Source organism: Diadema setosum, chromosome 7 (assembly GCF_964275005.1).
Source record: "Diadema setosum chromosome 7, eeDiaSeto1, whole genome shotgun sequence".
Lineage (NCBI taxonomy): Eukaryota > Metazoa > Echinodermata > Echinoidea > Diadematoida > Diadematidae > Diadema > Diadema setosum.
In genome coordinates, this window is record NC_092691.1 from 23,956,846 (window position 1) to 23,982,842 (window position 25,997).

Below are 25,997 nucleotides of genomic sequence, written 5' to 3' on the forward strand. Positions count from 1 at the left end.
GTTGCTAGTCCTGCTCCTAATGGTATTACCCGTATATAAACATTACAAGATTGATTGAATGAAGGAATTGGACAATCCGCACTGGTTGTAGCCCCTTGTTGTGTGTTTGTTCATCTTCGATTTAACATTGAGATTTTGGTCAGGGAGGATATCCTGGTTTATTTGAGAGGATTATGAGAAAAATATATATTTCGTTGTTTATGGAAATGAACTGTGAGTATATCTCCCAGTACTCTTGTTGGCACACATGCCTTATACACACTATCAGTTTTGTATTGATTTTATTGCACATTTTGTGCAATTTTGATATTTTGATAGTTTACATGTTTATAACTTCAATATTTTTTTTTTCATGAAACACACACACACACACACAAATCATGTGCAGGCCAATTTGATTATGTAAAGAAAAATGGATTTTGTAGAAGGGGAGGCCTAGATATTACCTACAGAACTTACAATAGAATTGTTATCAAAATTATTTTGTGCTGGAGAATAACAACAGAGTCAACCAAAACATTGATATCAGTGCAAAAATAGCACTGACGGTAACTCCTTGCTCTGGAGCCACTCACTACAGAATTAAAGTTCCTCTTGTTTCTGCCACAAATTGTGGATGAAATCACATTGCAATCAATGTACAAGTAAGATAATGAAATTCAAATGGAGTGAGCTTCAAAAGCAACGACTGTTAATTACCTGGATGGCTTGGATGTAGGCTACAGAAAGATTTGTTTTAAATGAATTTTGCTTTATATGAATTTCTTCAGATAAATCACAATTGCAGGCTCATAAAACATGTTTTTAAAAGCATTCGATGCCGCTAGTTTTGTCACATACATATCCTGTGGCAATCCATAGAATCTTTCACATCTTGTTCATTGTTCAAGAATAGCAGTATGGCAATTGAAGTGTTGCTTAATTAAAAAGATAGAAAGATGAATGATAGAATGATACGACTCTGGACTCATTTATCATCCCATACCCATATAACTTGGAGAGAGAGAGGGGGGCCTCCTTTTATATTGCCATTGGAAACGCAATTCCCCTGTGTCATGATGGATGAGTAAGTCACTGCTCCGTTATTGATGCATATATATATTTGCATCCATCTAGATATCTTCGGTTGAGAATGATAAGGGCGTTAAGTTGTCACAAAACCCATAGTGTTCGAGACAACTTAACGCCCTTCTCATTCTCAACAGACGATATGATCTTGAAGTATTGGTAATGGGAAAATTTTATTTTCATACAGTTAGGGGCTACAACCAAGTTCTGAAACTTATATTGAGTTTTGAGAATACTGAACATGCAGACTAGAAAAGGTGTGAGATCAAAAATCTTGCTCTAGGTACACTCATTTCTCACATTCTCCATTTCATTGCGTATCGAAACTTGCGAGGAGAGAGAGAGAAGATGAACCGCTTACGGTGTGCCTAGAATGTATCAAAGATTTTGAAATGCATGTACCTGGATAAAACTGATTGGCAATTATAACAAGATGCACACGAAATACTGCCAAGCTCTGAGATAGGCACTGACTTTAAAGACCCTATAGCATGGGAATACCATGGAGTGGGGAGGCTGGCCTGGCTCTCATATATTCGAGAATTCCTGTAATGAATTGTATACAGCTTTATCACTGACCTTTGTGTATAAGTACACACACAGACAAAGTATAATCTTGACTGAAGTCGACCATCACCAATGAGCCTATGCTTCGATGCACATATTCGCTAACTGTCGTTATTTGTGGTTTTCGAGTGTACCCCGGTGGACAGCAAATGAATTGGATTACCCATGAATTGCCACATTACTGGGTCTTTAAAATTACTTATGGACTATTCTAACATTCTCTCTTTTTTTTTTTTTTCTTTTTGAAGGCAGCAAATTATTTTGGTATGTTTGAGAGCTGGATCTTTCATCTAAAAAAGAAAAAAGAAAAAAAAAAAACTTTTGTAAGTCATTATGGTCAGCTGGTGTGGTCACCTTTTTGTAACGTACAGTTGACCGACTGTGGAACTCTGGGTAGTATGTTACAAAGTGATGTTAAGGAAATGAGTGCCAAGCATCAATGTGAATTTCGGGTGCTTTAAGTATAGTTCAAAAAGTTATAAAACTTTCTAAACACTTTTCAGTGAACAATACGATTGTGGTCATAAAAGATAAGTGACACAGAAGAGTTGGTATGATAAAGGGTAAGTGTTAGATAGTTATTGAAGATCGTTTATGTGTGGTTTTCGTGGAAAGGGAAGAACGTCAAGTTGCAGTGGAGAGAGTAATTCTACCAGAAGCTTTCTGGATGAGCCATTAAAATCCAGGCCAGCCAATCACACCACACCCATACGCATGCAAAATTCAAGGCAATTAGAAGAGCTCTTAAACTGTGTTCGCTGAAAGCATTGAGTTAGAGCACATTGAAAGTCACATCACTACCATGACAAAATTTCATGACTTGCTAGAATATTTGACTATCACTATGGTGGGAAGAGATTGGGCAAAAGCATCAGTTTGACACTGGAGAATTCTCCACACGAATGAAGCAACTCATCTGTGATGATAATGTACCTCTAATCAAAATAAAAGGCTCACTTAGTGTAATGTGGAAGTCTTGCATTGACCTGTTCTAGTGCCTTCGACTTCCTTTCATAATGGGCTAAAAATAGAATCGGGAGATTGCGACTTGAAGTCATCATGACAGGGCATGGTGCTAAAGGAATAGGCCTCTTCTTTGCTTTCTTCTGCTTTTTGATGTGATGCTGAAATAATCTTTTCATGTTGCCATTATTATGCTGCCAGAGAAATGATGATATTTTTATGGTAAATTGACTGTCCATCCAGTTGTACACAAATCCTTAATAGATTTTTTGTTTGTTTATGAAAACAATTAACTGAAAAAAAAAAACTACTCGAATATCATGTGCCCAAATTTTATATGAACCCAGAGAAAGCATAAAGGTTGACCTGGTCATTTTGTGATCATGTAGATCATATACATAATCTGTATTAAATAAATGTCAATTGAATTGAATATAATTTAATTTAAAATTCTACTGAGATGAATTATCAAAAACAAAATTGTAAATCATACTGTCTATGCAATTGTTCTAAAATTCGTTCTAATGTGATTCACTTGATTCAGGGATTCATATCTGATACCACAGGAACATGTGACAATCAGAATTAGTAAGACTGTCAGAGATGTTGGGTCAGATGTCCGATTCCAATATGCATCTAATTATATGTTTGTCAACTCTTTACAGTCAGTCCTGTAGGTCAGCACCTTGTGCAGACAGTTGAAGTTTGGAGGTGGGATTCTGCCATCTTATAATTCTTTATGTGCCATGTTTGCACGCCCGACTCAGTCGACGGCGTGCCAACTTTGCATATTCTGCTCAGATGCACAAACCCATCCAAACCGATTGATAAATCGCCAAATGCCACAGTACAATGAAAGTGCTTCTCGCGATTCCATTCCTGTCACTTGAAGCTTGCATTTTATGTGGTGATCGACTATCAAGGGGTTTTCCCTACTGGATTTGCGAGAAAATTCAAAGTTTCTGTCACTGTTTTGTGTGTAAAAGTCATGCCTCTACAATAATGTAGCTACTGGTCATTTGAAAGGAACAAAAATGTTAGATTTGTCATACAATTTACATCAAAGCAAAGCTTATAATTTTCTCTACAACTTTGCTCATTACATGATTAGGGTAACAAAAATCTATCAAAGTCACACACATTTGAAAAACAGTGTTTTCCCAGAGTATGACTACTTTGCTATCTCAGAATAATGTGGGTGGCACATTAAGGTACTGCATTTCTCAAAGAATTGTCTGTCCATGAAGCCATAATGGGAACACTTGCTCAGTGAGCTTGAGTGCATTTGTGAAAGACAGATAAAATAACAAACATCCTGCGGGATCAATAGCTTTATGGATGGAAGCGCCGTGATGTTATGAAGGGTGCTACATCAGACAACAGGTTAGGATTCTTAGAAGTGTGTGATAAACACTCCCTCCCACCTTCAGAAAAAAAAAATACAGGACAAGCATAGAACTTGCTGAGAGAAATCATGAACAGTTTGGTGCCACTGGCAAGCCTTAGAATGAAAAAAGCTTACGTTGTAATTTGATATGGATAAAACTGAAGGGCAAAGAAGATGTCAAAGAGGGAAACGGATCAAGTTGGAACGTCATAGCTTATATCACCAGCATCACAACTCTACCATGTCTCTTCTAGCAAAATGGCTCTCAAGAAATGTTGCATGTAAAATCACCTGCGCAAAGCACTATATTGTGACTGTGAATTATATGATTATTTAAAAATGTGTGTTCATTGTTTATCATTGAAATGGTTACATGCAATGTTAGAAATGAAAGGAGACAATTACTTTCTAGTGTTTAAGTATCACTGAAGGAAAAAAGGAAACAGGATGTTGTGACATCTATTATTGTGTGTCATGAATAAAACAAACAAACAAACAAACAAGCAAACAACTCATACCAATGAAGATGATGATTGTGGGCATCCTTTTTTTAGCAAGCTTGGAGAAAAAAAAACCCCAAAAACCAGAAGACAAGATAGATGAATGGGTAAGGCTAATTTGGAAATATCTGTTGGTGTCCAGTTCAGCGATGGCTACTCCACAAGACAAGGTCTATTCCCAGCATGTAAGATCATGACAGAAATTGCTCTCCTTCGAATCGAAATTGGATTGCAGTCAGACAAAGGACTAAGAAAATTTGTCGCTGGCGAGGAAGATAAGTCATAATTGTGGATTCAAGGGAGGGGGTTAATCATGGTTGACTGAAACTGAATAAGAATTTTAAAAAAAGAGATGATTTTAGAGATGTTGCTGGGAAGCTGGATTTAGAAATGAAAATTAAGAGGTGAAGAACAAGACTGATAGCCACAAACACAAACTCTTCAGACAGTCATCCATATCAAGATATTGACTCCTTCCCTGAGAGAGGGAGATGCAGGCATTGTTACCAGTTGCTATGGCAACAACATTGGGACCGCATCAGGCAGAATTAAGCTTATTACAAAGGATCACTCTTTCTCTCTCTCCAGGACTGACATCTCCAACAAAAGTCAGCCATGATTTGCACAAACATCTGATGAAGTTATCATTTCAACCTAGATCAACAATTAGTCCGGGTGAGGGGAAGGGCTTGAGCAAGGTGAAACTTTCATGGAGCAGTGGTTGCCAGGCAACCAGCCATAAGATACAGCAGCCAAACACCAGGAAGCGGGTTTTGATAGTCACGATTGTGGAGTTTGTGTTTGAATTTACTTCACACGGAGCGATTTCATCTCAACTGACGTGATAGCTCTTTGGTCGTCTTGACAGTTCCATTTCATAACAAGATGAAGGGACTGTCAAAAATGGCAATTTTCTTCCCTTCAGGACTTGAAAGCTGTTATGGTGTGGATGGATCATGTGGGCAGTGTGCCACACCTTGCTAAACACGAAAGAGCAGCAATAATAACTGTAACCTTAATCGTTTGAGAAGAAGTAAATGAAAAAGAATCGATATCCAGGGAAGTTACAATTTTGTATCTGGTGTAATTTTTACCTCCACCAATGAAGGAGGTTAAGTGATCATCAGTGTTGGTTTATCTGTTTGCAAAATAACTCAAAAAGTTGTGAACAGATTTGAATGAAAATTGCATTAAAAGTTGATAATGACACAAGCAACAGATGATTAAATTTTGGTAGTGATCCAGGAATTTTCATGGATTTTCAAAGGATTTTTTAAATCTTTTTTGGCATATAGGGTCAGTGAAAGTGGGAGTTCAAGCAGCGGGTACTGGAGGTTTACATACACGCACCAAAGCGCGTGCTCTGCTCGGGCAAGGTGGCGCGCAGCTGGAAGCTGATGACGTAAACAAAAGGCTTCAATAGTGGGAAATTGCATGCGTGTATGGGTGAAAATGAGTTGCTGTCTTGTCGGAGGTCTGTGCTTTCCAAGTGCTTTTTTAGTTGGAGAACTTACCATCCGACGCAATAAACATTACCCTGTGAGAAGGTGGTAGGCCTTCAGTTGTTAATCATGATGTCATAGTGTAAATGAAACATAGATGCAATTTAAGATCTCCCTCTGGTGGCTTTGCGTGAACTGATTAATTTGTTAGAAAAAAAAAAGAGAGGAAGAAGAAAAAAAGAATGTGAGATCAATCTTAATGCTCACATAACTCTGCTTTATTCCACCGAGAGTCATCATGCTGCTGTGCTATTGCAGTTTTTAAGAGTGTTTAAAAGAAATGTGGAGCATGCTTCCTGGCTCCAGCTGCTGTTTAATTATGGTATAACAGTCTCATGGTGGCAAGATGGCGACATGCTCACTACACAGCACTGATTAACTGCCTGATGTTAGCATCCTGGATTCTGTAAACACTGGCAACTTTTAGATCCCCCCCCCCCAGGAATTCCTGCTGATGAAAAGAGTCCTTCTCATGTATTAAATTGAATAATGAGGCGATGGACAACAAGATAGTCTTCTTTCTTTTTTTTTAACTCCCACGCATTATATTTTCTTAGTTGTAATAGCATCACTATGCTACGGTCAGTGCGTTGGAAATACAGACCTTTACGTAATTGCTACTTTGAACTCAGGTCATACTTTAAAAAAAAAAATCTATTTCATTACATTTACTTCCAGCATTAAAGACAGGAGCATATGAACATATGACAAGAAAAAACAACAAAAAATGACACCAAATATTGATACCATGCAAATCAGTGCAAATTACACAATAAGATAGATGATAATAAGACGATGAATGTTGGAATGCACATACAGAGGCTTTAAAGGTTGAGATGAGAATTGGCATTTAACTCTTTGTGAGATACCAAGAAACTACTCATGAAATAGTACAGATCATACCATTCTAAGAGGAATTATTTGTACCATTATTTATACCATTTTTAAGAGTTTATTTGATGAAAATCGGTTTTGGAATGGCTGAGACATCCAAAAACAAAATAAAACAAAGTCATCGTAATAAAATGTGGGTCCCACATTTTATTCAAATCGCTCTGTTTTCGGTATCTTGGCCATTTCAGAGCCAGTTTTCATCAAGTAAACTTTGAATTCCTCTTGAAATTACAGGCTCTTTCATATTTCATAAGAGGTTTCTCATTATCTCACCAAAAATGTTAGAAACCTGAAGTTAAGTCTCAACCAAAACTATACGATCCCTTTAAATATGGCTCGTACAACTATAGAATTGCATTTATGAGCTGCATATGTTACTTGTGTTTGTACTCCATTCACAACATTGCTCTTGGAATTCACACAATCCAAATAGTTTGTCGTACCTGTGAAATTTTCTTGTGCCATCAGATTTGTGCATCGTCTTATTGGTTAAACAGATAGATAAATAAATAGGTCTATAGATAGATAGGTAGACAGATTAAATTAATATATCGAATAGATAGATAGACAGACACAGACAAACAGACAGACAGACCGACAAGCAAACATAGAGAGAGAGAGAGATACTATGATATGATAACAAATCAACTATTATAAGAGCAGATATTAGGTTTTGAAAATAGTACTGGTAAAATGCTATGAAATCAACTTGGTTGATTTCATAATTGGTGGGAGGAAATGTATCCAACATCCCCACCTCCTCCATGGATACTCAGTGTGCACTACAATCTATTACCTACAGAGATGGGAATGGAGTATTTAATAAGACTTGCATTTGAAATTCTCCCTTCAAATAGTTTTACTTAAAGTTAATGAAAATGACAAAGTTAATTTTTTGAGAAAATCAGCTTAGTTTGGTTGATGTTTGTGTTCAGTTTGTGCTCCTTTTTTTTCCTTTATAAATAAAGTCAATTCTCAAAGTGCAGTGCAATTCAATGTATAATATGATTATGAAGCGGAGACTAATTATATGACAATATATTGTTTGAATGTGTGCAAGTACAATATTTCAAGGACTATTAATATGGTGCCAGGAATATAGTATATGAGATCTGACTGTACAAGCTGCAGTCCAAAGTAGATCGCAATCCATGTCAAATTGAATTACCTGATTAAAAGTGGGCAAGAGGACTTAATTCGAGACCATTAGTGGATTAGATTGAATTGTCCTGTCTGTACTAGTTCCATTTCACAAAATTAAAGAAAATCTCCTGACATCCATACATCTTTCATTCATCAAGCATAATTTCCAACACAATAAATGTCAAATTTTCTAGGGCTACAACACAATTATTTAACAAAATGAAATGCAATGTAAATTCTTATTAAGGGGCAAGAAAAAAAAGTGACAAAAAACCCCCAGAAAAAGACTCAAATTTCCTCATGACGCATTCCAAGATGTATATCAAGGACATTGAGTCATCACACATTTTCCAGGACAGAAGAAGTGGTTATATGAACACATCGAACAGGAATTGCACAAAAGGATATCAGTGCAACATTGGACTCTGCAGCTTATTACATGTTAGCTGCATTGTCCGTTTCCTCTAAAGTCCAATTCAATCAGGGAACATGCTGGGAATGTAAAAAAAAAAGACATTGACAATCTCAAGTATGAAGATACATTTATTAACCTGTTTAGAAGTTCTCATTTGCCTTGCTGCAAATAACCACTCTCAATTTCTTTTTTTTTTTCTTGTAATGATCTTATGAAACAGATACCACACTTTATGTATTGATGTAGTATTATCGTGTCCTTTTCTCTATAGCACTTTAGCAGGGTCATATGGAAATATGCCTTAAAGAGAGGAAGGCGCACATTGTAAACGATGGAATTTGCTATTCATACACACAATAGGAATTGCAATATTCTTTATTCAACAGATGTTGAATGATAATGTAATCAATTATTATTTATTTGGTCATACAGGCATGCATGTATAAAATGTAAAAGAGTGACACATGGACCAGGGCTCACAAAAGTAAAATTCTTTACTATTACCCGGAGGCATACTTGTATGAGCCTTCATGTGTCACTCCATATCACATAATAAAGATATTCATAATATCAAATTTGATTCATCATAATTAAAAAAAGAAATACACACTCACACAAAGTAAGAAATTATTTAAATACATCAGTCATGTCATGATGATTACTATAAAGAATACTTACAGTTGAATACATGATGTAAATAATGGTGTAACCACACTCCATAAGGTACAAGTATATAATAGAAGGGACAGGTGACAGAAAGAGTGTAGAGAGAAGGTATTCCAGTATAAAAGAAAAGCATTGCTAGAAATAGAGAGAGAGGAGAGACATGCACGTATGTATGAAACTTCCATATCATGCATTAGAGCCTTTGTAACAAAATTTAATCTGTAACAAGCGCAAAGAGACCGAATGAAACTTAGCATGGCGCAAACATGCCCAGCTGGTTTCACTCACTGATTAATGCCAGTCACCTAGGATGAACCTCAAAAGGGGTACTAGTAATGTGCCCCAGTTATATAATCTGTGCCTGCTACATATTTGGCGCACCACTGTAAAGGATTGTATGTAAATGTCACAGAGGTACATGTGTATTGATTGGGGATAGCTCACATAACTATGAGCTTTGTGTATGTACATATGAAATAAATGAACATGGAAGGAAATACAGTGAATCATACTTCAATAACACAAAGTCATCAGCAGCTTAAATGGTAAAAAGAAATGATATTTATATTTGAATATGTGTGTGTATATATATATATTCATGTCTTTAGATTTTGTGATATGTAATATTCATTCATATCAAATAAGAATGGAGTAACTACTTGAAAGATATTTGAAAAAAGATACTTGAAAGATATGGACCCAAGTGAATATCAAATAAGCCAGTTTGGAGTTCCACTTTGCGCATGAGCAGAAAAAGGGTCATTTGTACCAACAGGCATGTTGGTTTTTAAATTCACTGGGATAAGCATCAGTGATATAATGATTATTCATGTAATCCTTATAAATGCTACTTGCTAGCACAGCCACCTGACAGCAAAAGTGGTATCTTGCATTATCAATAGAAAGAGATCGTTAATACATTCAATGCAAAATAATGAAATGGATGCCTTCTCAAGTGTTGATTGACAGATCATTCTGGTCATCTGGTCTATGCAAGTTCATTCTGTGTTTGAACAGGATTGCTATATCCCATAAATTATTGTTACGTAAAGCTTATAAAATGCATTATGTCACTCTTAAAATGAGTGAAGTGCCCCCAACTGACTGAGAAAAAAGAGAGGTCATTTGTACCCATGTGCCCATGAGCAAACTCCTAACTTATTACATCAACTGCTGATATGATGTGCTGTTGCATTTCCATGATGGAAGTATGTCTGTCAAATTTATTGAGCAAAGTCTGATTTAATTATGTTTGTCATGTATAAAGGCTTTTCCTATTTTATAGTTCTCATTCGCTAAACAATTACAGATTCGATCACACAGGAAACAGATTATGATATAGAAAAGAGATGAAAAATACCTTTCTTGAATCACCCAATCCTGTTATGGTTTCATGATCAATTTTCCCCTCAACCAGATAGATTTAATGACCACAGTGAAATGAAGACTGTATTGTATATTAAAAGACAGATGTTGATCACATTAGTCCTTTTGAGTAGGCCTAAAAGCAGGTCTGGACGTATCACATGCAGTGCTTGCGTTGGTTTATTAGTTTGTCTGTCATTGACCTGGGGGGTGTTTCATAAAGCTGTTCGTAAAGTTACGAACAACTTACGAGCTACTGGTGATCAGTTCTTGTGCTGAATTATGGAAATTCTGATGAGTATAGCACATCAGAACTGATCACCAGTCGCTTGTATTGTTAAAGTTGTTCGTAACTTTACGAACAGCTTTATGAAACAGGGCCCTGGAAAGAAACAAACAAGCATTTCTATGCAATTTGCCAAATATGGGTATTCCCAATTTGTCAACCCAATGATGAAATATCCTGCTGATCTGTATATCTGTAAAACTTTAACTGAACCTTAATCCCTGCACTGAAAAGGGATTACCCGAGTAATTTTGACCTCATGGAAACTGCGTCTCTGTCAGGCGTTGTAAAAGTTCTACCCTCACATGTACCCCACATGATTCTGACCTCAATCTCAGCTGCTGCAAGGCACCCAAGTAATTTGGGATAGGCCATTATGTCATTTCTCTTTCACCCTCACTCTCTCTCTCATTCTCTTTCTGATGAGAAGTTAATGAGAAGAAAATTCTTTGATTGCAGATTATAGCAACGGTTTGATCCGCTCAGTTCAGGCTTGGCCTCACTCAGTGATTTATAGCAAAGTATTTTTTTTTTCTTTTCGGTGTTGTTTTTGTTTGTGTTTTTTCAGTCCACTTCACTCAGTTTTGACAAATTTTAGGGGTAAGTTGTTTTGTAAGTAGACATGATGAAAGCGTATTTCCAGGAACGCAACATGTGATGACTGTTCGGATGCATTACAGATTAGCCTTAATCTCCTGTGTATACATTTTCACTTGTCAGTTATGGATCTGTTATTTTCAGTACATTCGTCCATTCCAAAAATGAGCAAAGATTAAACTCATCGAAATTACAAAGTAGCTGAAAATAGACACTTTGCGATGTGGATTTGTGCCTCTCTTTATAGATCTAGTGCAGATCTGGTTTCACTTTCAAATCCAATTAAGAAAAAAAGAGGATCACAAGTAATTCAACAGTGATATATTCCTGAGATATGTCCATGAACACTGATAAAGTCACACCTATACTAGATTCAGTGTTACTGTGTGCAGGTGTTCGTTTGCTTGTTGGTTAGGCTTAAAAAAAAACAGAGCTGTTGTATTTGATTACATGTCGCTAAAAAATTAGAGTACAGTAGGTAGAAAAAAAATGCTGATGCGAATGTGATGCGAGAGGATACAGCAATTTTGGTAAACACTTTTGAATGCCGAGAGCGTCAATCTGATAGTGCATGAGTACTTTGGCATGGTGTGATGTGCTTTGCATGTGATGTGTGAAATTTGTATACAAATGAGATTTTCTCTAGTGGCAGTGGCTTTATCAGCTGGGATGGTTAAAGAACTATAGAGCTGGGGAATATCAAAGGGAATATCCCTATGCTGTAGGGCTTTTTAAATCACAAACATACTTCAGATTTCACAGGTAAAGCTTATCATGGGTAGCAGTCTGCATATGCATATATTTACTGCAAGCATTGCGGGTGGACCATGTCTCTGCATACTGTTGTTAGTCCAGAGCAAGCTGTGCAGTGGATTAAAAGGTAGAGGTGACTTTAATTCTCCCTCACTTTCTAATATCTGGCTTCATTTCATTTTCTGTCTTTCTGATCACAAAATTTCCCTTTGAAGTCACCATCAGTGTGAATTTTGTACAATGAAGTTGTGAACTATGGGAAGGATTTCACAAGGGAGAGATGAAGGGGGGGGGGGGAGAGAGACAGGTGAGATTTCTGCACAAAAGTTGTAATATCAACTTACATCATCTGAATATGAGTTCATATCTTAGATAACTAGACAAGGCAAATAATGTGTGTGTTCTTTTTCCCCCTGTAAAACCGAGGTAAATAATTTCATATTTCCATCTCTGGTTTTATTCTGTTTTCCCAACAGAATGACAGGAGAGTGAGCCTGCCCCATTTCCGTAACAACGCCAGCGTGTTTCGCCATGGGGCGCTCCAGCTCATGCTGCACACGTTAGATCCGCTCAGCGAATGTAAGTATCCAAGATACTAGTTGTCTTTTTACATTTGCCTGTAGATTATGTATAAATCACCTGCATGTATAATGTACAATGTATAATGTATGATTATGCATAGGCGTATGCTGGTGTAGTTTGAGCAAGAAGCTTGAGGATACAGAAAAATTTGTTTTCTGTAATTGCCCTCTGAAGAGAATTAAAGTCCTTGTGGTTGTTAAAGGAACTATAATATTTCTTTCATGTTGTAATGGATTTAAAGGTAGGGGATACCTTTTACAGAACTCCCAAAATGCAGCAAAACATTAAATATGAACCTCAGGGGACTTGTTTATGCCACTGCTTAGAAATTTGGAAGTCAACAGATATCTACAATTTGAATAATGCACAAAACTCAACTACTCAGTAGTTCTGTGTGTCAGCCACGCTTAAGCCTTTTTGTTGCAGTCTTCTGTATTTTTTTTAATCTATAAACACAAATCTAAAAGTATAAGAGCTGATGTAATAACATATAGAGTGTGTGGCAAGAATGTATATAGAAATGTTTGTAAGTTTTGATGAACTTTATTCACAAAATATACATGATGGACACACATGCAGTGCATGGGTCTGCAAAGGTAGCCTAGTAATGTACTGGAATTTACAGTGAGCCCCGAAAAGAATTCAATTCAGTCTAACGGTCAATAAAAATGTACTAAATGTTACCTTCCACTTTCAATACTTTATGGGAGTTTCTAAAATGATACTCTCTTCAACATACCACTGTATTTATACAACTCTTCATTTAAGGCATGCAAATGGGAATCCCTACCTTTAAGAAGACTGTTTTTCAGTGTTTTTACAGCTAGGTGTCCCATTTGTGAAGTCATGTGAAGGATGTGTGTATGTATGTATGTTTGTGCGTATGTACATGTGTACCTGTGTATGTCTGTGTGTAATGTGTATGTTTGTATTTATGTATGTGTGTATGAATTGTATGTATTTATGTGTGCATGTGTGTGCGCATGTGTGTGTCTTTGTAAAAGAGCCCATGTAGGGATGTTTGCTCATGCATGGACTTGACAGATGTTGTTATTAACAATATCCCAAACCATGGCTACCTGATAAAAGGTGAAATTAAGCACAGTCTGTCATCGTTTGGCAGTAGAATTCCTTGGAGTTCATTTTAGCCTGACAATCTTTGAAGAGGTCGAAATGAGAAGGATAAAATGAGACAAAATCTAACAGGTATTGCCAGACACACTTAAAGGCAGTGGCGGATCCAGAGGGGGCGCACAGGGTGCGCACCCCATCTTTATATTTAAACAAAAGAAATAAAAGAAAAAATGGGAGGGCGCATGCGCCCCCTTTTAATTTTGTAAAGGCGCCTCCCCTTTACGGAATTCTTGGATACGCCCCTGCTTAAAGGGGTGATATAGTTTTGGTTGAGATGGGGCTTCATTGGGAATTCTTGGATACGCCCCTGCTTAAAGGGGTGATATAGTTTTGGTTGAGATGGGGCTTCATGTTTCCAACTTCTTTGTGAGATAATGAGAAACTTTTTATGAAATATGAAAGAATGGAATTCTTGGATACGCCCCTGCTTAGAGGGGTGATATAGTTTTGGTTGAGATGGGGCTTCATGTTTCCAACTTCTTTGTGAGATAATGAGAAACTTTTTATGAAATATGAAAGAGTATGCAATTATCAGAGGAATTCAAAGTTTATTTGATGAAAATTGGTTTTGAAATGGCCGAGATGTCCAAAAACAAAACAATCCTAATAATAGATGTGATTCACCTTTTATCAGGATACCTTTGTTTTACTTTGCTTTTGTATATCTCAACCGATCAAAAAAACAATGTTCATCAAATAAACTTTGAATTCCTCCTAGAATTGTATGCTCTTTAATATTTCACAAAGGACTTTGTAATTATTTCACACAAAATTAAAAGATAAATTCCCATCTCAACCAAAACTATACCATCCTCACAAGATTTTAAGGCTTATCTCTTGATAGTGTAAATTCAGGACATATTCAAGTTATCTCTTCAAGATAATAAGTAGATGCAGCCATAAGAATATGTAGAAAGAAAATATAGCAGTCCAAAATATCGTATAAGATATGGCAAAAAGTCATTGTTAGTTCTTGTGCTAAAGCTTATGAGCCTTACATGACCCCAGGCAAACATGTGTGTGCCAAATGAACCAAGAGTGTAATGCATGGATGGAGAAAATTATGCATACGAATAGAGACAATTAATGCACTGCTCGAAATTACTTAATTGGAAATGCTGTACATAATGAAGTGTGCAGGAGCAAACCCTTATACAACATTACACTGGCAGCGCGCTACCTTCTTTAGTCTATTACTAATTTTCTTCACACGTCAGTGTGTGTTGTGTGAATAATACGAAGCTGACACGCCATTAGATGAGCGGAGGCATGCAAGCGCGGCCCCTTTAAAAGTAAGTTTAAGACTCAGAGTTGTCTTGTTCATGCAGGTCAGTAGTTACAAGGATGAAAAGTAATCAAGAAGCTTGGGCAGGCACGAGGCGCATACACAGCCAGCTCCCATCAGCATCCCAACCCCGCCCGCCTGCCCTACCACGCTCACATCCCCCACCTTTGCCAAAGTGCAAAAGGAAGGAGGTAGGGGGAAGTGGAGGAGGATGCACGATGCGTACACCTCTGCATTATTGATGCCTGCCGGTGCGCCGAGGAAAAATTTGCAGATGCTCCGGCGTGATTGCCGAGGAAGGCCGCGTGTCCCAAGATGCTGGGTTAATGGGGGTCATGCATTATTCAGATATTTATCATATTTCCGCTGATCTGATTGCTGCGCTTAAGATGCGGGCACAAAATGTTATCTTCTGATGCGGGGGGGGGGGGGGGTAATAATGCGTGCATGTAAAATAATTTCGAGTGAAATGCATAGCATAAATTGGGGTCGTGGCAAAATGGATGTACTACTTTACATGCTACATTGAGAGAGATTACCTCCAGGACAAAGCCTGTCTGATTATTGCACATTTCATTTCACTGCTGAAAACAGATGTGTTTGTGTGTGTGTATGTGGTGATTATTATACTATACAAATATACAGGTCTATGTACTCACATATACTAACATAATACACATACGAATATGTGAGTATGTGTGGTAATTGTGGGCATATATTGCACAGTGCAACTTGACATATGATTGGTATATCATGGTGCTGAATAATAGATTATTTTTTTTCATTGCTTTCAATATATGTCTTGCTTGGCAGATACCATAAATCTAAGATATCTTATACTACTTCTTTTTTATTTTTATTTTCTTCTTCTTCTTCCATGACTAGTACAGTCCACTAAATGTGAATGGGCGTACTAGTTTTCATGGTTGAGTGAACAGATTCCAAAACCAAGCATATGAAAATGGTATTAAATGCTATTAAAATCAAGGCATTTTCTTATAAAGAAAAATCATCATTTTATGGTTCTAATATCAATAAGCAAAGACTTGATGCCTCTAGTCTTATTGGCAATTAATTTGTATGTCCAAGGCTGCTATGAGACTAAGGTCCTGATGATGTAAATTGTGAAATGAGTACATGGTATAAAAGCATCTTACATTCTAGTTGGTAAACCATCCCTTTAGCAATATGATGACGAGGTGCCATCAAAAGTTGACAAGAAACCTACATATGTTTGTGTGTGAGTACCCCCTTCCCTCTCCTTTGCCCCCTTTTCCTGAACTTGTACTTCCTCCACCTGTTACCTTGCCCCCATACCCCCAAACTTTCTCCCACCACTGTGTATGCTAATGCAGTCCCAAAACCAAAGTACAGTTGAACCTCTATTATCCGGCTCCCTTTATCCGGATCTCTTTATTATCCGGACGCAATCTCGCCATGATTTTTTTTTTAATTACAGGAAGAAAGGGGGATTCCCAACTCCTTGAGAAACTCCTACCCAAACACACATGAATTACATATTACTTCCAATATGATTAACATACATTGCATCAAATTTCCTTCCAAATTGCTTACCTTCAGACATTTCAACATCCCGAAACATCCCCAAATGTAACAATGAAAAGGTTGCAGTATACACATTACTACATGTGGTACTACAATGGGCTACATCAGTACATGTGTATGTATATGTACATGTATAACGCATTGAGTCTCCTGTATCCGGCCAAATCCCTTATCCGGATGAGCCCCGATCCCGACTTGTCCGGATACGAGAGGTTCAACTGTACTCCCATGTGTGAATAACCCCTTCCTTTTCCCTTGCCCCCTTTTCCTGAACTTTTGCCACCTTTGTGATTGCTAATGCAGCCCTAAAACCGAAGTATTTTCATGTGTGAATAACCCCTTCCTTTCCCCTTGCCCCCTTTTCCTGAACTTTCTCCACCTTTTACTGTACCCCTATACTCCAAGCCTTCTCCCACCACTTTGCTCATGCAGCCCCCAAAACATATGTATTGTTTAAATACATGTATAAGTTTCACCTTCGCTCTCCCCCTCCCTTTTTACTGAGCTTCGTCCATCCATTCCCCCAACCCCCATACCCAAACCTCCTCCCCACCCCTGTGTACGCTCATACAGCCCCAGGCAGTGATTGTCCTCTGGGTAGATTGAGTGGGAGGTAGGGGGATTTGGATAGGGATGATGCAAATTCTACCAATGAAGCAGAAGAGGATTTAGGTGACTTGCGCCATTTTTGCGAGCACTAAGGAGATGCAAAGGTCGGCGGTATAGCAAAATGCACTCCGTGTTACGTGCTGTCGCCCACCGCTGCCTCTCGCCATGGCGACAAGCTGATAAATTTGAGATGTTACCGGAGGGATTTGCACCCAGCTGCATATGTTCAAAATTCCTGGCTTCTTTGAGTAAAAAAAAAAAGAAAGAAAAAAAAATTGGTGTCAATATCTACAGCGTTGGGTACAGATATATTGATAGATTTATGAAGTGACCTTTCAAAGCAGGTCCTTGAACTCTTCAATCAAAATATCTGCCATATTTATACAGAGAGAGAGAGTGTAACAAATTGAAATTTACTAAAGAAGTGCATTGTTGATAAACTCTCATAAAACTAGAAACATTTATGCCATGAAACTTTCACAATTTACGGCAATGGCCTTTTTTCGCGGCATGAAACTTATGCAAATTTCTGGTTTAACCGTATAGATATATGTCACCTCAGAAGATGGAAAAACTTAAAGGAGAACAAGAAAGGAGAATCAAAGGAAGGCCCATGCATGAAAAAGAAAACTTTCAGTAGGACTATTAATAGATGTGGTGAACTGTGGAAGTGTTGTGGTCTGTTTGATTGTGCACTGAACATTTAGGTATAAAGGGTCAAGGTTCAATCCCCATTGTGGTTCTTTGAAAACAAAAGCCACTTTATTCACCCCAAGGTGTGTAGACATGTACTGTTGTTAGAAAGTCAAATATCATGTTGAGTTCATTTAGCATGTTTGTGATTGAAAGTGCCTATGGTCTGGCTAGAATGCTCTGGGTAGAATGGAGTGAGTGCAGTGTGGATGCTTGCTTCATTTTTGTGACTGGGTGATATGTTCTGCCTCCATTGAGCTCCACATATTATGGTGACAAGGCAAAACGTTAAGATCAACTTTTATCATCAGTGTCATAAATATAATCAGTACAAAACCTTCATCATCATTGAGCAACATACTAGAAAAAGAAAGGGCCATTTTTTTTTCCTTACCTGTAAGTATACCCATCAAATGACCTGCTGTAGAAGCTTTCACATTCCTTCTTTCATCAAGTGCTAGAACCCCTAAGGTTGTGTTTGCATTTGTACCACTGTCGATAATTAGGTATAGAAACAACATGAGCCAACCAAGTGCATTTTCTGAATTCAGTCTCCATTGAGTTTCTTCTGTAGATGATGCCTTTTTGTATCCCTTAGGATTCCAGTACAAATATACCAAGACATTGGTATCGATCATCATGAAACATGTCATAGCTAGAAAGTGAAACCAGTGAAGGAAAAAATCCTCGCCCTGAAGCTGTAGGTACTTTAAATGTAAAAAGCCGACTATTTCCACAATACAGCAAACACATCAATTGAATCTTTCTCTGGATAGTCAGCACCTTTTGGTCAAACTGAAAGCAGTAGAGTTAGATGGCTCAATCTCAACTTCACTCAAAATTTGCAACACCCAACACTGGCAGGATTTGAGACAGGAAGTTTTGTTTACTTCTTTACTCACTTTTCATCATCATCTGATGCTCCTAACTTTGTTCATCTCTCTAAAGTAATGAGTTGATTGTTCTGGGTGCTTTCTTGCAGCTGACATCGTTGTTCAGGATAAAGCCATTCAGATGAACTCCATGGCCAAGAGACAGCGAAGCTCTCTCGTCCACCCCACAGGGAACGGCAAGGATGCCTCCCAGCCGCAAAATGAACAATCATCCAGCAGGCCGGAGAGTGCCCGGTCCAACCAGAAACTGACCATTTCGTACCACAACGGGTACGTCAACGGGGACGTGATCACAGACGAGCCCACGCAGATCACCACAGTGTCCCAGGCGTGTGACAGTCCGCTGGGCTCGCAGACGCCGAATGGGGTCGCGTCAAATGAGGAGCCGGCAAATGGACAACACCCCAACAGTGTGGATGCGCAAATAACCGACAGTGAAAGTAAGACACCGCCTGCAAACTCTGAGGCAGAGCATACCAACACCAATGGTGTCGGGGAAGGGGCGGAGAAAAACAATGGAGTGCAAATTACGGTGAACGGGGGACAAAATAATGGACTAAATGGTGGTGCAGTTGCGAACGGTGTGGAACAGAAGTTTGAAAAGAGCACAGAACAACTTACACCCGCGGGAGCACCGTATCATGTAGAGGACGGTGGAATGCACGATGGGGTAAGTTATGATGCATAGAGCACTATCATCATCAGTACTGTTGTGGCCAACGTTACTGATGTCATGAGTATTAGTATCATAATACCGTATAATTCCTCTGTTCTTATCAGTATAATCGCCGTCTTCATTTTCGCCATCAATGTGAGGGACATTGCTCAAATCCTTGCTGACCAATATAGTTTACAACCTGCCAATGTCTGTCACGCTAATGACTTAAATAACTTCATGACACCTTCATTTTAACAAAACAACACACCACACATATATAATTTCCCCATATGTTATCCTGTTTTGGCCCAATAATGTTCCTCTTTGGTGATATTGTGCAAAGGGAACGAAAGGGAAATTGGATTTTTTCACAGTCTGCCCATTTTGTTGGGAATTTTCAGTATAGAAATTTGCCTGAGAAATTTCCAAACTTTGCCTGGAGTATAATTCACCTGAGAAATTGGTGACTAGATTTGTGAAATAATTTGACAATCTTGGGACCAAATTTCTTGGTGATATTCTTGAAATTTTGTATTTATGTGAAAGCTAAGTAATTTCAGATGAAATAGGATCCAGCTGTACTCTGATCACAAAAGTTGTATTACAGGACAATATTAGAAATAAATGTAGAATTTGATATGTTAGAGATCAAATGTTAAAAGTCTCAAATTTCAGTGTTTGTATCAAATGATTGTATGATGATGGTTTTACAAATGAAATACTGGTTTATTGATTGATTGTGTAGTGGACACGAATAATCAAAGTCAGAGGGCAAAATTGAATGTCACATTTCCAACAGTGAATACAAACTTGGTTTCTCATATAGTATAGTATGGCAGATGGTAATCAGATTTTGTGCAAATTTTGTAAGAGCAATAAATCTTCAAATAGGAATGTTCCACATATTTCATTGTCTATTGGAGTCAGGTATTTAACATCTTAATTAGAAATTAAATTGTATAATTGTCCTCGGTCAAACTTTTCAAAAGATGCCTTCGTCGCCTAACATTAATGTTTTATTTTTTATGTAAACCTGTAAAATTTGGGCAATATGAAATTTTTTTAAACCTATTTCCTCTGCAATTAAGTCTTTGAGAACTTCAATGCCTCCAAATGAGATTCTTTTTGCCCATCAACAAAGAACAGACCGGTTGATAACCCACCTGTGCAAAAGCAGTCAAGCAGTTCATGTATTCCCTTTCCGCATTCAGCTGCATGTGCCATCAAACAATGCAAAATATCGATCGGACATGAGATGTATATTTCTCTTTCTACTGTCAACTGCATGTGCCATCGAACAATGCAAATTATCGATCGGACGTAAGATATAAATAGAGCATGTGCTGGGTTGGCAAATTGTTTTGCTGTACAAGTATAAGGGCATCCGAATCGGGTCAGCAAAAGTCAAAGTCTAGTGAGGTCAGCCTCGATTGCTATGTATGTCTTCACACAAGTTTTCTGGCAAAACAAGCATACTACTTTGTTGGAAAATTTAGATTATGCAAAAATACATACAATTCTGACACAGAAAAAGAATAGCTGTCAACAGCAGAAACTCTAATCTTTCCCATAAAGTTATTTTTCTATTCAGTATGATACAAATAAACATGAATTCAGGCCACATATGCAGAGCACTTGAGTACATTTTAGGAACCTGGCATACCGGGTTCCCGAAAGAAACAGTTTAATTGATTAAGCCTATAGAGCCAAGTAAGCACTATGTCTACATTCTCTTTCTGCATAGTAGGTCCATACTGTACCTTTGATATTTTTAAAGACAAGGGAGGTTGTTGCCTTTCATGTTGGCATGTTAAGTTTTTGTAGCTGTTGATAAACACTCCCACTCTCATCTCAGACTGTTCCAATTTCACGGATGTTAATACAAAAATATATATGTATTTCAGACCCCCTGCTGAGGATTGAATATTGCATGTCTCTTCAATTGACAGCAAGAAGGGCATTGTCCTGACACTAGGCTTTGATATAACGTTAGTGGCCCAGTCTTCCTCAGCATGAAAGAGAGAGAGAGAGAGAGCATAAAAAGTTGGATTTTGTAATTGCAAGGGGCAGCTCAGGAAGCCTTAGGATTATCCAGGGGGTAATTGATCCCGGGATTAGCAGCTCTGCGAACGCTGATTTCCTCGTAGACCGGTGGCCAGGGATAATCGAGAGACAATCGCCCAGTGAATGATGGCTGGTCCGCACGTGTGAGGCACGGTAAATAGCCGAAAAAAAAAAGGGGTCTCCCTTGAAGCCCATTTGGCCTTTCAAGCAACATCATCATTTTACCTAGAACGTATCGCCTTTCGTAGAGATGAGAATGCCGACCTATGTTAGTGGTGGATAAACCTATCCATTATCCCAGTAAAGAAGATATTGATATGCCGGGAATGAAATGATGGATTGCCTCCGATCACAGTTAGTAACCTATATACCTAACTACTGTACACACACACACACACACAAACAAAAGCATACATGTACAGACACATGAAAAATGCACACACACACATACGCACACACAGATAGAATGCATACTTTTCTGTAAATGCAGGGTGTTTCATATTTCAGACCATTTTTCCTATTAAGCTTAATTGAATCAGACCTGATTTTGTAACTGACTGTCATGATTGATAAACATGACCATCAGATGACTTGCCTTTCCATGCAAAAAAAAAAAAAAAAAGAAAAAGAAAAGAAAAAAGAAAAAGAAAGGAAAAAGGAAGGCAAACAACATGGACACACACATTTTTGAATATCAGTCCTAGAAAGAAATAAATCTTGTATTTTGGTGCCTCTTCCATATTTTCTCATAAATGCGAAACTCAAGACTTTGGCAGCATTACCATCTGCAACACTGCACTGATATAAAGCAAGCTAGCTTCTTGTGGTATTGTGGTTTAATTTGGGATTCTGCTCTGTTCTTCCATCCTAAAGTATTTTTAAAATACCCATTCTAAAATTAAAATTGTCTCCCTATGCTCCTTATTCTTGCGAATTGTGTTTTTTCTTCTTTTCTCAGAATTTTTTCTTTTTATGACACAATTTGGGTGAGGGGGCAGTGTAATCTATGTTTGTGCTTAGATGGTTATGAACAAGTATTCAGAACCAGTATTCAGAGCCTTCCTTTTAAAGAGGATGATTCAAATATGAAAGCTAAGATGTCATTCATTTTATTAATTTTCTCTTTTACATCGAAAGTATACAAACTGTCAGGACAACTAACCTTCACATTTCTAAGAGCCTCATGTGTCCACAGATGGGTTCACCAGATGGACGAGTTAAAATTGTGAAGGATTACCACAAGACTTATAATTGGCATCAGAAAAAAATATATGATCTGAGTATTTTTCACAGACACTGATGTTATGACAATTTCAGTACACATTTCATTCTTGTTCATTTTGATAAATGACTAAGGCATTCTAATTAAAAAGCAGAAAGAATATCAAATTACACTTTTGATGTAGGTAGATATGTCATGAAAATTTTGACCTGTTTTGTTTGTTATAATTTGTGTTGACAACCGTCTTGATGATAAGGGATATTAACAATTCCCTGAAGACACCAAGTAGTCATTGTCCTGCTCAGTGACGGCTGAGAAATCTGATGGACGGAGAAGGAAAAAAAACTTTCTTAGAATCATGTTTGATCTTATCCAAATTTATAATTGCTGATGAACATTTGTTGTCTTAAGTGTTATCAGTTTTAATGCCGGCTTATTGAGATGGGAACATCTTACTATCAAGTATCATGTGAACATTAAGCAAATGTTTGATATGCAATCACAGAATATGATGACACACCAAAACTAAAGCAAAATGACTGAGAATGGTTCTAGCATTATTATCCTTCCTTACATGCACAGAGACACTCTGTGATGCTGTTTGATACTGACTTATATGAAATGTGATGAACGATGCCTGTGAGCACTTTTGATTGATTGGTGTTCAGCAATTAAAGGTTAAGCTATTTGTATGAAAGAAGGAATGTTGCAACAAAGCTATTGATCACTTTATCTGGACAAAAACAAGAATATGGTATTCTTATGATTGTGGTATGTTGACTAGAGTTCCAGTGAGGGAATGTGCAAAATATTCCTGCTCAGAGATTGATATGGCCCTTCAATTCTATTGCTTGTTTGTTTTTGTTTTTTTCATCCCACCCTCCTCTCCCCTCTGACTTCTACTTGTGATGCGGTCGCCATGGCAACCACAGCCCGACATGGCAGATATGGAGGTGGAGGAGCCCCTAGACATCAGCTGGCCCTCAGGTTGGAGGAAACAGGTGACTTACGTCCTTCTCGCTCCACTTGTCTACCTCCTCTACTTCACTCTGCCGGATGTTCGGAAACCGGTAAGTTCATTACATGTTCTCTTTCTCTTTCTTTTGACTGTTAATATCATATGCACACCAGTGATTTAGGAGTAAATAAACTTGGCTGTACGGATATGACTCTCTGAGTACACAAGTATGTGACAGAGGTTGAAAATGCTACAAAAATGAGTTCAGTTTGCAAACAGCACTGTAAAATGTATATTCATATACATCAATTTGATGGAAATGATAATTAATGATACATTATTATATGATACCGGTATATGAAAAAAACAGTTTTAGGGGAATGCTAACGTGATATTTCAAAATTGATTTTGTTTGTTTTTGTCTAAAACAATGTATCTCAGTATGTATGATAGTGGGTGTCGGTATATTATGGTGGTTTGTTTCTTCTCATGATGCCATGTGCTTATGCAAGCACGTGGATTTTGTTCGGCACGCATCCTTGGGTTTGTGCATCCATGCGAATGACTCAGGGATATTGAGTTACCTAAGCACAGTGGTCGGATTAATCGTTTTCTCGCCTTAAAGGAAGTAAGGGAGTCGTTCGCTGATATGTAATACGTCACGTATCATGAACATACTGTGAATTTGGAATATTGCACACTCACATTTTTTTTTGTTTTTTGCAGTAGTCTTTATTTGATTTCTATAATTTCTCGTGGCAGAACATTCATCTTGAATGTATACACAATATACAATGAGCAATGAATGATCAATGAAAAAAAAATCAATCTGTCCATGACCTAAAAGACACAACATACAGCTGACATTTGTACACAAACTTACACATAACTGCACTAAAGAAAAAATATACTCTCCCTGCCAACAAACACACACATCACACACAGAAACTACCACATACACACACACACACACACATATGTATATACATGGTTGTAGAACCTACAGTCTATATTATGTATCAAAGATCAAAGCGTCAGTGCTTCTACTCAGCAAATTTTCATTAGAAATTGAATATGGTCATCATCAGTCACAGTAAAATGTAGATGGATGGACTGTGGCCGAATTAGGCCGGGCCTTATCAGTGCAAGATTAAAAATACAACTCAGTGCATTGCTAATGAGGGGAGACCTGCAATGACTATTTCCCGAGTGGATTCGATGTGCGTCATTCGCATGGAAGATTGACCAATACGTTAATTGTAGATGCATCTCATGAGTCCCTACACATGGTCCCTACGTACAATGGAACAGAATATCATTAGCACAAAGTCTTAGCACCTATGGATTGTAGGGGCAAGCCATCTGCAACGGGCATTTTAATTGAGTCTGTTTTGATCTATTTCACATGGTTCGATTCCGCATGATAGCTTTGTTTGTAAAGACTCATCAAGAAAGAAAGCTGAAAAAGTGGTTAAAAAAAGTGGGGTGGTGTATTCCATTTATTGACTTGCGCTTGAGTGAGCTTTTAAGTGATCACATTGTACAATGCATGTTTAATTGAGCCTTTTTTTCTCATAGTGTAACTTCAGCATCATCTTCAGTACTACACAGAATGATATGATATTGATAGTTTACTGCTGCACACTGAGAAAAGACCTCTTTCCCATTATGATAGATGTAGTTTTAATCATATTCTTTCATAACTCTCCATTCATTTCTTTTATTTCATGTACACATGTTTGTTCTTAGGGTGTTAATAACCTGCTGTTGCCCAGAGATGTAAATATTTAATTTCTCAATTAAGAATATTTTGATTTCTATTCCATATGGATCATGCTTACATAGGCATAATGAAAAACTGTAAGCTGTGTTTAAATTCCTAGTTTTGCTCAATTCTGCTAAAGTATAAGAGAAGAAACAAGGGAGGTAGAGCTGAAGACTTTGATTGTAAAATGAGTTAAATGCCATTTTCAAACATTCTATTAAAAGTAAGTCCATCATCAGATAAGCAAAATAAAACCATTCCACTGATACCTAACTTGTTGCATTCAAACGGGAATATTGTGGAAGTTATGATTAAAAACATTCCATATTTTTTTAAATTCTTTTCTCTGTTTCTCAGCAGGTTTACCCACAAATATTCCCAAATTGGCAAGAATCATTTTTGTGATCAAATCATTCACATGTTGCGGCATGAGTTTTAAGTCAATGATACTTCTACTTCATA

The 25,997-nt window shown here is 37.6% G+C and overlaps 1 protein-coding gene across 1 annotated transcript in view; it reads left to right on the forward strand.

Annotated features, from left to right (window-relative positions):
• LOC140230463 (sodium/potassium/calcium exchanger 2-like) overlaps positions 1–25,997 on the forward strand; it is a 103,749-nt gene that overhangs the window by 42,116 nt on the left and 35,636 nt on the right. Inside the window, exons 3-5 of the mRNA XM_072310616.1 lie at positions 12,583–12,685; positions 18,958–19,538; positions 23,745–23,882. Of these exons, the coding sequence (XP_072166717.1) occupies positions 12,583–12,685; positions 18,958–19,538; positions 23,745–23,882 (822 nt within the window). The remainder of the gene's footprint in view (positions 1–12,582; positions 12,686–18,957; positions 19,539–23,744; positions 23,883–25,997) is intronic.